This window comes from Acyrthosiphon pisum, chromosome A2, assembly GCF_005508785.2.
Source record: "Acyrthosiphon pisum isolate AL4f chromosome A2, pea_aphid_22Mar2018_4r6ur, whole genome shotgun sequence".
NCBI lineage: Eukaryota > Metazoa > Arthropoda > Insecta > Hemiptera > Aphididae > Acyrthosiphon > Acyrthosiphon pisum.
The window spans coordinates 33,239,351-33,252,201 of NC_042495.1; the positions used below are offsets into that span (position 1 = coordinate 33,239,351).

Here is a 12,851-nt window from a genome sequence, read left to right on the forward strand (position 1 = left end):
TTTTAATAAATTGAAATTGATAGAGATAATAACAATGACCAAAGTAAGGTGACCAATAATACAAAATTAATATGTATTATCATTGATTATTATAAATACAAAATACTAGTATTAGACATTAGTTATTATAAATACAAAATACTAGTATTAGACATTAGTTATTATAGCCCTATAGGGTATAGATGAACAACTTGCAGGTTTCAACAGGCGGAAATGCGTCTTATCAGTTTATTATTTCTTAGTAGGTAATTAGTTCTGTTGGATTGAATCGAGACCACACACTATAAGTGTGTTTTATTAAAAAAATAACCTACCTATATCAATTGATTTAATTTTATTTGATGTCTATATTTATGTAACAAATATTTTGTAATTGTATATCCAAAGTTTTCTCATAAGAGTATACGATTGTACGAGACTATTACAATGTACTATTATAATTGTAAAAAAAAATCTAACAAAATGGCCAGGCTACCAGGCCATAGTATGGTCCAGGCCATCTGGAAAATTTCCATTTCCAGACCGGCCACTCCGCCCCTGTACACTTCCCAATAGTGATTTGCTCTAAATGCATATGCCTTATAGTGACCACTTGTCACTCTTAGTCCTGTACGTATGCCATTATTAAATGCAACAATTCCTCTGATATAATATGTATGGCCATTTATATTTAATGTTTTTGGTATTTCATCCAGTGTCCACATTATTTCTCCAGCGTAATTTTGGTGTTCTTCGCTTATTATATTAATGTCAGTATAACACTTGTTGATGTAATGATGTTTCAAGTTCTAAACAAAAAAATGAATTAATGTTTATTTATAAGCATTAGTTTTTAAGGTACAAAATTATAATTATACTTTACCTTTTGGAAGAGAAAGCAGCTCAATTAAAACATTTGTTTTAACATTCACTGTAATGTTTCTTACTGAACTACAGTAGGTACAAATGGTAGATTCATTTTTTAAAAAATGATCCATTTCTTTTTGTATATCTATGTTTCCATCAAAAGCAGTGAATTTCACAACTTCATAACTTTGATCCATGGAAAATTCTTCACACGTTAAATCTGTACATCGATTTATCTTTTTGTAAGATGGCATGTTTTTTAACAATTTATGAGCTGTAGAAGACAGTGTATCCATTGCATCAATTATACTAATACCACCAACGAAATTCTTAGATAAAAAATAAGGAGCTAATAATATTATTCTTTCTTTATGCATACTTTTCTTCGTTTTTGTATTTAACATGCTAATAATAAATTTGGCAATTTTGTCTTTTTTTGATATGCCAGATAAAAATTCAAAATAAACATTACTGTCTGCTGCAGCACAGGCTAAAATTGACATTAATGAATCTGTCGAACAGCTATTATTAATAGCAAATACTATGCGTATTTAAGAATACGTATTCCTACGTAAGTGAATAGCTCAATTAAAAATCTCCAGACATTTTTTTACCAAGAAAACGTATGTGTTGCCTATTTAAAACAATTTACGGCATTGAATAAATATATGATCTTAATGTATATTAAATGTTTCCACCAATAATATTCTATTTAAATTAAAATATTATAATATATTTAATATTATTTAATTATTGTTATAACTTATTATTTAATACTTGGCCTTCATTAGCATAATATTGATATTAAGTATAGTACATTAGTACCTATAGGTTATTTGAATGGTTACTTGGTGCGCTATGAATAATAACAAATAATTGGCAACATAATAATTTATATATATAATAGCCGCATAAATACTAATTGTTCAATTGTCGCCATCGATCTCAGGTCTGTGAAGTCCGCTTTCGTACTCTATACACAAATAACCACAAGTAAGGTATATTATTTTATGTGACAGTAATTGTAATTGTAAAGATAATATAGAATTAGTCATAATTTTAGCATAATAATTTTGTTTATATTAATTATTAACGAACTTTGCAGTAATGCAGGTATAACATATATTTGATACAATTACAATCAGTGGCGTAGCCAGGATTATGAAATGGGGGGTGTTTTAAGTATAGATTAAAACCAAGTTTTTAAAGTTTTCGTATATAAATAAATTTAGGGTTCAGGACTTGACTTGTTGCATTAAAAATTATTGAAATAAGTAGTCAAAATTCTCAAAATATGCTTAAATAGGTATATTATGTACTATGTAGCAACATTTTTATATTATTTTTGAAAAATCATAAAACATATTGCAATTTAAGTGATAAAAACTTAAAAATAAGTATAGGTATATAAACCTGATAAATAAATAAATAACAACTTAATTTTTAAAAATACTGGCATATAATATTAGGCAGGGCTTGAAACCGTTTTCAAAACCGATTTCAGAAACCGTTATAAACCGTTTTAAAACCGAAACCGAAACCGTAATCAAAAACGAAACCGAAAAAAATTGGATACCAGTATTAAAATCAAAACCGAAACCGGAAAAAATTGGATACCGGTATTATAATTTAAAACCGAAACCGAAATAAATGGATACGGGAGTAAATTCAAATCGAAACCGTAAAACTTGAACGTTATTTTTTTTACTGACGTGTTTTTAAATACGTAATTCCATTATACGCATACTAATAATCATAATAAATTGAGATCATAATTAATTTGTGATAAACATTTCATTATTCGCAAATTATTAGTTGCTTTATAAATAGTAATGACATAAATTAAAGTTACTATAGCAAATACTATATAATATGACAATTGACAATACGGAACAAAGAATGACAATTGTATAGACGACAATACGACATAGCCCCCTGAAAATACTTTAGAAACCGGTATACAAAACCGAAACCAAAACCGAAATTTCTTAATACCGGTATTCCTAAGTTGAAACCGAAACATTTAGAAACCGGTATTCCAAACCGAAACCGAAACCGAAATTTCTTAATACTGGTATTGTTAAGTTGAAACCGAAATCGTAAAATTTCAAAACCGATATACAAAATCGAAACCGAAACCGAAATTATTTCAATCGGTTTCAAGCCCTGATATTAGGTTAATAAAGAAGTAATCACGAATAACGTGATATTCGAACACCATGATAAACGAATACGTATCTACTGATGTTCATTTCTTCGTACAATCTAATGTTTGAAAAATGTAATTTCTTTAATGGTAATATTGTAATTATCATTAATATAATAATACAAATCTGAGCCATTATGAAATTAAAAATAGGACTATAATAATACGTACCTATATAAAGTACCTACGCAGTAAATATTAAATTTTTGATTTAACATATTATTTGATTTTTATTATAATCAGTTTCTAAATAGAATTTTGTATTAATGTATTATTATTATTAAATTTAAATCTGTTTCTTTCTTATAATTTATTTTATTTTATTTTCAGTTGATTGTTTATAGGTACTTACTGCAATTGATAAAATTGAAAAAAAAATGATTATGGAACAAATAAATAACATTGTAAGTATTCAATGTTATGCACAATATTACACTTTTATACAATGTTATGCACAATATTACACTTTTATACAATGTTAATGCTTCTTTGATAGGTATATAATTAACATAATATGTTAAATAAGTTAAATTGTTCATTATTACATAATTTAATCCAACATTCTAACCTGACGGAAACAATAATCAACAGTCAACACCACAATTAAACTCTAAATTGCTATTTTCTACTTTATTTTGCCTGGCGATGAACATAAACATCGTTTATTAATGTACACAATATAGAGATAAAATTATAAATTATTATTCATTTTTCTTTCACTTGCACTTGTGTAAACAATTAGAGATGGAATAGTTTTTACTTATTATTCATGCAATATTAAGTGTTATTAAGTGTTAGTCGTCTCTAAATATTTATACATTTTAATCATTGTTTTTTTTTAATTTGTATTATTTTAGGGTATTTTGTTACTTTACCGGACACCCTTTTTTTTGCAATTTTTTTTTTTTAGACTTATGTAGTTAACTATACTGAGAACGATGGTGAAGTCAGAATTTGGCGGTCGGACTTAGTTTCGAAGTTATAGCTTAATGAAGTTCGCTATTTTACGATTTTTGCACGTTCGCGCGTCACTAGTTCACTGCACCTATTAGGTACGAATATTAATTTTTTTTCGCTCTTACCTGAAAACTCGATAGCAGTTAATCTATTATTGTAATAATTGTAGTATAGGCTTAGTGCCTTAGTACCTACATAAGGTTCATTAGTCGGAGCCGGCAGGAGCCGGCAGGAGCCGGCAGGAGCCGGCAGGCGTAGGGAGCTTCTAGAGCGTCGAGCGTATTCGTAAAAACTCAGAATTCGAAACTGCCTTAGCATATAACTTCAAAACGAAGTATGGCTATCTAATTTTGATTGAACCGTCGTTCTTAACTCGTTGAAGTACATAGGTTTCAAAAAAAAAAAAATTAATATTCGTAATAGATGCAGTAAACTAGTGACGCGCGAATGCGCAAAAATCGCAAAATAGCGAACTTCATTAAGCCATAACTTCGGAACTAAGTCCGACCGCCAAATTCTGACTTCACCATCGTTCTCAGTATAGTTAACTAAATAATTCTAAAAAAAAAAAATTGCAAAAAAAAGGGTGTCCGGTAAAGTAACAAAGTTCCAAAAATGATTGCTTTGCCAATACATGATGTTAAACTACTCGATGACATAACGGAAATAATATTTGATCGAGTATGTATATTTCAATATAGATTAAAGTTCTAACTTCTAATTGAACTTGATAATATTATCGTTAGGTACTTTTTATTTTGTCTATTGCATTTTAATTATATCCATTTAGGCTTTAAAAAGACAAAATTATACACATATATACGCCCAGATGTGTGCATGTATGATAAATGACCCCAAGTTTAATAAACTTGCTACAGATACTAAAATTACATTTCAAAAAGTTCTATTGAAAAAATGTTACGATGTATTTTATACAAACTATCGACAAGAATTAAACAAATTGAAAGAGAAGATGAAAAATGATAAAATGGTAAATAGTTATGTTGTCATTATATTTTGTTATGATTTATGATTATTATCATCTATGGTTTTCTTTACATATTATATAACCTTTATACGTTTTTTTTTTAAATTTCTAATTCCTGTATGAAATTACATGTAATTCTGAATTCAAAATGAGTTTACTAATTTTAAAAGGTTGGGTTCAATAATACTTAGGTATACATACTATTATTTGTTTACCAGGTACCGAAGAGGCGTATGTCCACTTTAAACAATTTTCGATTAGATTTTAATAAAAAATCCATATGCAATTGCAGGTGTCTTTGAATTAATGTTATTTAATTAATTATAACCTTATTTTTTTTTTAAATATATATAAAGTACTCTTTTTGATAGATTTATTGGCGAACTCTTTAGAAAGAGTGCTGTTCCAAAAAAAGTTATTTTGTCACGCATTAGAGATTGAAGTAAAGAAAATTATGAAAATTATGAACTACAGATGCATTGTTTAAGTACAATACTACAATTAGTAGGACCAATATTATCAAAAGTAACGAAAAAAATTTGCTTCGAAGAAATTGTTTAATATGAATAGTTTTTTTTTTTCTAGACATCATATGATTTAAACAAACCAGCGAATAAGCTTTCATCCTCTATAAATAACCATGGCATGTCATCAACACTAAAATGTTTAATACAGAAAGTAAAAAGAATGCATTCCAAGGGTTGGATGGATGAAGGTAATTGTTTTTAGTTTTAAAATAATTTAAAAAACTACCTACTGCTGTATAAGTATTGAGTGTACCTCATTATTGAGTCACTGTAATGGATATGTTAGCATTTTTTTTTTTTTTTTTATTATATAATAATCAGACTTAGGTAACCTATAGATTAGCTATCAAGATTAATAATTTGTAATAAATGTTCAAAGCATAAAAAACATTGGATCCAATATGATATAGGCACATTTTATATTTTTGTAAACTGATATTTTAGGACTATTATTTTTAGTATATACATTTTAATAATTATATTTTATAAGTTCAATTTATTTAAATTATAGGAAAAAAATAAAAGCGGAGTAGTTGATCAATTAAAACAGAAGTTTGTGTCACCACACGACAATCTTTTAGTAATGCAAGCAAATTCAATAATTGGAAAAACTGGTCTTTGTGTATATTTAATTATTATTGTAAACCTTTTTGATTATATTGTAAAATGATAGCTCATTATATGTATTTAATATGTTATATGTCATATTTTTCATTGTTGTATATTTCTACATTTACAATCAAATAAACGTGTTATATGAGTTAAGGCATTTTTATTTTTATTTAGTTTATTCTTCAAAAAGATCATAGGTCCCACAAGAAATGATCGAGTGGGGTCTTATGAGTTTATAATTTGAAATATATATATGCAAATAACAGTTAATACAATTAAATAACTACCTACAAAACATTTTTCTCATATTACTATAAATTATCAATATAATTAAATACATATTTTGTCTCTAAGAACGTGCATCTATAATTAAATCAATATGGTTTTATGATAAAATGCAAATCGTCAATTTTGTTTGATGCAAATTCAAAAAGATAAGAATGTTCATTCAGGAATATTTATTTATTTTACTCTTGACGATGGTTTTTTTAATTCGTTATGTGCTTCTGGGTATGTTGGATGAGTATAAAACATTTCAATATTTAGTGGAATATGATTGAGGTAGGAGAAATACCATTAGAAATCGATAACAAAAATAACAACGCAATAATAAGTAAAGACTTTAGTAAGGGGGTATAGGTTAATTATATTATGATGATAATTAATAACGTGATTAATATTATAATTACCTATCCCACACCACTATACAAACGTGAGACGTTGCACTATGTTGTATACCATAATTTACCTATCTATATTATCATTTCCTCTAATATTGAAACAATAACTTATTTATGATTTGATTATTTAAGAATAATTTCTTCTGGGAATGTAGCTTTCTATTTATATTAATTAATATCGATTAGCTTAAAAGTGTATTCTATATTTACGTTGTACTTTCCTTTTATTTGTATTATGTACATTAGATAGTATAGATGAAGTCATCATTAGGTGTTCGATATGTGAAAATTTTAATGTTTACTAAATGTCTGATCGGAGAGGTGTTGAATATTATAATATTTTATGTGATATATGTGTCGCGTATATGTGTGTAAAGTGAGTGCGTATATTTATATATAAATTTAATCACCCCACATTCTATAATATGGCCCTTCGTTACTAGTTCCACGTGTTTTTATTTGAGTCTAAATACTATATTACAAATATGTCTGGACATAATCATTTTTTACATGAATAGATAAACATATTCTATATTATCAATAACATTACAAGTACAAAATATTAAACGAGTTGTTTTTGACAAAAGAAGCATGTGTTGTTAAATTTGTCCAATTGATATTTATATAAGATTAACCTAATACTTATAAAACAATTTTGAGAAAAATTGTACATAGGTACAACTTTTGGCCTCTTTGCCATCAAATTATGGTGGCCTATCATTGGCCATCTATTTATAGTGTAGGTACGAAAAACCTTTTCATAAAACATTCAAACACTTTAAATTAATAGAAAAACAATAAAGATATTATTTACAATATGATACAGTAGTAATATATTGAATAAAAAAAAATATGAATGCTAACAAGTTTTAAAATATCGTGGAACATCAATGGCTACAGCTCCTGCAAACGACCTAGCAACATTCATCGACGCTGTGATCATGGTCCAGGTATTAGTTTTAGGGTTGTAATATTCTACAGAATCCAGAACAGAAGCTCTGTCCTGACCACCGACGACATACAATAATCCACCTAATACAGCTACACCTATATTGAGAAGTCAAACTTAAATTAAATATATTTAAAAAAGTATGTTTCATACAACAATAGTTAAGATATATTAAATGAGTAGTTATACCAGCACCACGTCGACTCAAATGCATGTCCGGAATTGTAGACCAAACTCCTGTACTTGGACTGTATGCTTCGACACTACTCCAAACCTGATGTCCATCCCAACCACCCACAGCATAGATTATACCATTTAATACTCCAACACCCACTGCACTGCGGCGTACACACATGTCTGTAATTGGTGTCCATTTATTAAGACTGGGATGATAACATTCGACGGAGTTTAATTCATGCTCTGAATCAAAACCTCCTACCTATACAGAATACACATTTCAATTAAAACAACTTGTAGATTAAAAATCCCTTACTTTAAAATCTACGCAGTACAATATTAAGCATTTTTTAATGACAGTGATTGAATACATATTTATGAACTCAAATATTTATTAAAAGTTAATATACTATATCAAATTTAATATTGTATAAATTTAACAATTATAAGAAATTTAAAATCGAGACATTTACATTTACATAGTTTGTATTATTCTTTTCAAGCAAAAACAATATAATTAACTACCTAATAACATTATTAGAATTATTTAGGAATTGATAAACGCAATTTTATATTGAATTAATACAACATACGGAGAACTAGGTATGACAATAAGCTGAATAAAATACAATCTCTGCTTTAATAAACCATCAAAACTACCTACCCAATTCTGAACTGAATTAATACAGTTTTAATAATGCTAAAATATATATTATAGTAAGGCGGTTATGAAACAAGTCAGTTTCTCTTCTAATTATAAAGTCTTTGAACTAAGACGGTATTTAAACAATTATTTGAATTAGTATATCATTAAAATTTGAATTTATAATTTTAAGTTATATTTTTTATTTAGTGGATTCCCTGATTTTTCTCTGGGGTCTTTATTTATTCTGATTACAATATTATAACAAACGTACCTATTACAAATTTAAAATCATAAAGTAATAAAAATGTTACCGCATATAAAAGATTATTCAGTACTCCAAGCCCATGACCAGCTCGTTTAGTAGACATATTAGATATTGTATGCCATTCTTGAGTTCTGCAGTTAAAAACTTCTGCACTGTTTAAAAAACTATATTCAGCATGACCGCCAACCTTGAATTTATAATATAATTTATGTTATGTTAGTACCTATATTATAACAGAAATTACTAATAAAGTAATACGTACTATTTGAATTTAACTTACAACAAAAATATAATTATTTATCACGCCAACTGCAAACCCCCAACGTTTACTTAACATGTCATAGGTTGGTCTCCAATGAGGTGAATCTGAATATAAATCTATCCCATCAACTGATTGTAAAGTTGATTCGGAATTTCTACCACCCAAACATAACACAAAATTATCATTTACTACAGCTAGACGAACGGCATAACGTGGTGTAATCATTTTTGGTCCAGTCTGCCATTGGTTGTTTTTTGGGTCATACCATTCTGTACTATCTAATACGTCATGAAATAGATCCGTCCCTGATCCACCAACAACTAAAATAACCTGTTATTATTAAATAGTTAAATATATTCAAAACAAAAATATAATATAAAATATATACTTTGTGTGTACCACCAGGCTGTCTAGGTTTAGTCCGGATGTTATGTGGAATTGTGATAATTTCTTCTGACTTGAGTAAATGAAAACGTAATGCTTCAAGTATGTAATCTTTGCCTTAAAAAATTATAAATATATAAACAAAATTATTAATCCGTCAAAAATCATATTGATTAAATTAATTTACATTTAAAACAATTATTAAGAAGAGGTTCATCAACTACATTTTTTAATATGTAATCTTTCGATGTTAACGGTAAACGCACATGTTCCATTAATTGGGGCAAAATTTGTTTTCTGGAATCCAAATCATGTTCTACCCACTGGATAACACTTTCAAATATCTACAACAATTAATATACTTATAAATTATTTATACTACATTTATGTACGCAGGTTACTTAAATTTCTCATCCATACTGGACACTGAAATATAAAAATTACTATATATTTTACTTTGCATACTTTTTCTTCAGATGGAGCTATAAGTTCATCACTGGCGATTAACTTTACGATTTGTTCAGATGATAAGGATAGGAATTCATCTCCTTCTACCACGTCCCTAAGAATCATATATTAACAATAATAAATACAATTTCCTTATAGAAACATAATATACTCTGTTCCATCTAAGAGTGAACCACTTGGCTGACCAAAACACGTTTTTTCCGCGCATTCCCACCACAATCCGGACATCGGTTAGAGTCTTAACACGGGCGCCTGACGGTCGACGACGGCCGGCGATGACTGTCCGCCAATCACAGAACGTATAACCATCGCATAGGGGATCAGGCACTGTTCGGCGGCTCAGTCTGCGTGCGCGAAAGCGGTTCACTCTTAGATGGAACAGAGTATAATAAATAATATTTCGTACGAAAAGTGTTGTTGAAAATATAATTCTGAACTTGTTAACAATTTCGTACAGCTATGTAAATCAGCTAAAGCAATTATCCCAATAACATTTGTTGGACATAGTTGTGCTTGTAGAAAATCACAACATGCGTTTTTCACTTCTTGTAACTGCAAAAGATTCGATGCTGGCAACAAAATCTTAAAAAAATAAACAAAAAACAACATAAACAATTTTGTCTTTTATAATAAAATAAAAATTATTTATAAATACCTGTACATTTGTTTCAGTGATCGAGATTTTCCCAGAATAAATAAAGTCTATTAAGAGGTGTAGGGCACCAGAGTCCAACTGCCTGATAGCAACTAGATCTTGATCCTTTTCTAAAAAATTCGTAAACATTGCAAGGAAATATGGACTAGCCGATGCTAGAACCACTTTATGGCCGAATATAACTCCACCATCGTCTGTTTCTAATTTTATATCACAAAGAGCCTCATCTCTAAAACAAAAATGTGTTACTAATATTTCAAGCACTTTAAAATATTATTTACTACTTACTGGCGTAAGGTTTGTAGTACTTTGTATATCTCCGTATACGACGTTTTCTTATACTCGTATTTGGCTTGGTCACATTGACTGGGTTCCGAAATTTGCTTTGTATTTTGCATTGCTGATTATATTACTAAGTCCGGTTCTTGATACAATTAAGGCTAAAAACAGTGCATGAAATTGATTTTAAAATAAATTAAAAGCATAAATACAAATCGTTAAGATTAATCAATGAAATAAAAAGTACTATTAAAATCAGCTTTTCTTATTCAAAATGTATATTTAACTATGGTTCACAAATAGTAGATATTTTTATATCTTGTACCTAGATGTTGCAATTCAAGTTGTAAATTTAGATTTTATTTAGGATGATTAATTACAAAACATAATTACCTCCATAATTACTAAGATATGCACTTAGTAATTGAAAAATGTACATTAGGTACTAACATCATACATTTTAAATTTTAAGGTTTTTTTTAAAATTAATAACAGTTTATATTGTTGTGTATAAGGGAAATTAGACCTTGCAGTGTGGTATGTTGTTTGGGCGGATGAAAAGCGAACAATTACTCTGAATTAAGTAAATAAGTAGTATGTAAGTATGTTGATATCATGAGAATGTCTTACCCATGTTATGTATCTCCTTCTCAAATCAAAAATTTAACCTAACATGCGACAAGTTTACTGTTATTTTTAATATCAAAATTAATTCAACTATTTTTTCATAAATCAAATTTAAAGTTAACAGATATTACTGTCAAGGGGAAGACAATCCGCTATACTTATTTTGAAGTAAATTTTTTAAAAAAGACATGTATTTTGTTCATGCAAAAATTACTATTTTAAAATGCATAATATACCTAACTTGCTTCAATATTTGATGATGAATTATTTACTTCATTAGTAAGATGGAAACCATACACCAAGTACAACTTTTAATTAAGTTAATTTAGTTACAACAAGTAGTCGCGACTAACGATACAAGACGCTGATTAGGATTTAGGACCGAACAGCGAAGATGCACTCGTGCAACTCTTGTATTGCATGGAGTATTATTATTTCTCTAGTAGGTTCAGTGGTAAGTACTAAGTAGTAAGTTGTAAGTACTAAAGTACCTACCTAGTTCTATTAATATCAAAAAGTATAAAATATATAATTCTCAATGCCTAATCTACAATGTAATTAAACTAATTTTTATCAGTGTAATGTAAACTATGATATTGTAAAAACCTACCTATTATAAATGTATCATCGTTTTAACAAACTTACTTTAAACAATTTGAAGTTTCTTGTTTATAAAAACTTTCCTAAATTCATCCGCAAACTTGAGAGTGTCGAACGACTATAATTTATTGTATCCAGTAATACACTAATCTACGACTATATAGTTATTTTCACATTAACGAATAATTATATTATAATAGTTATTAGTGATTATTGCAAAACAATTGAGTACGTCGAGTGAGTAAATTTATGGTTCGTTCACAGAATATAATATTTTGGCATTGTGTTTTGTGTGAGACACCGACCATGTGCGAGTTTGTTATCATATACTTATCACAGATGAGGATAATAGCGTAGATTATCAACATATGTAACTATTTCAAGTCATGGTCATGTTTGAGCCAAGTGAGTACCGCGGCTCCGTAGTTGTACTGCCGTCTATTATTATTATCATAATGCCGGACATAATTAATTGTTGATTACATATTAATTTTTACCTGTTATGTTATTATTTTAGTTGTTGTTTGATGCATAGATAACTTACAGACTGAATTTAACAATTTGTTGATTATATAATATTATTACTTGTTTTAAAGACTATTACAATATTATTCAAATAGTCAAATGTTTTATTTGAAAATTAAAAATAGGTATTGGCTTTTATATTAAAATAATATACCTATAAATAAAGAGATTGTTATAATAATTAGATAATAAAAGTAA

The 12,851-nt window shown here is 28.1% G+C and overlaps 2 protein-coding genes across 5 annotated transcripts in view; both read right to left on the reverse strand.

The window, feature by feature from the left end:
- The window catches only part of LOC100574055, a 158,945-nt gene that overhangs the window by 106,031 nt on the left and 40,063 nt on the right, over nucleotides 1-12,851 (reverse strand). The gene's annotated exons all lie outside the window — the stretch shown is intronic.
- Nucleotides 7,066-12,851, reverse strand: part of LOC100168387 (kelch-like protein 2) — a 15,696-nt gene continuing 9,910 nt past the window's right edge. Inside the window, exons 1-11 of one of the 3 annotated variants that reach the window (XM_016803556.2) lie at nucleotides 12,174-12,413; nucleotides 10,911-11,062; nucleotides 10,629-10,851; nucleotides 10,374-10,549; nucleotides 9,965-10,061; nucleotides 9,687-9,843; nucleotides 9,504-9,616; nucleotides 9,134-9,445; nucleotides 8,900-9,040; nucleotides 7,955-8,204; nucleotides 7,066-7,863 (exon numbers count right to left, since the gene is read on the reverse strand). In XM_016803556.2, coding sequence (XP_016659045.1) covers nucleotides 7,676-7,863; nucleotides 7,955-8,204; nucleotides 8,900-9,040; nucleotides 9,134-9,445; nucleotides 9,504-9,616; nucleotides 9,687-9,843; nucleotides 9,965-10,061; nucleotides 10,374-10,549; nucleotides 10,629-10,851; nucleotides 10,911-11,020 — 1,767 coding nt within the window. In that variant the 5' untranslated portion in view covers nucleotides 11,021-11,062; nucleotides 12,174-12,413 and the 3' untranslated portion in view covers nucleotides 7,066-7,675. Of the gene's footprint in view, nucleotides 7,864-7,954; nucleotides 8,205-8,899; nucleotides 9,041-9,133; nucleotides 9,446-9,503; nucleotides 9,617-9,686; nucleotides 9,844-9,964; nucleotides 10,062-10,373; nucleotides 10,550-10,622; nucleotides 10,852-10,910; nucleotides 11,063-12,173; nucleotides 12,414-12,851 lie in introns of those variants that run through there. The other 2 variants (XM_008183722.3, XM_029490536.1) reach the window with 2 other exon arrangements.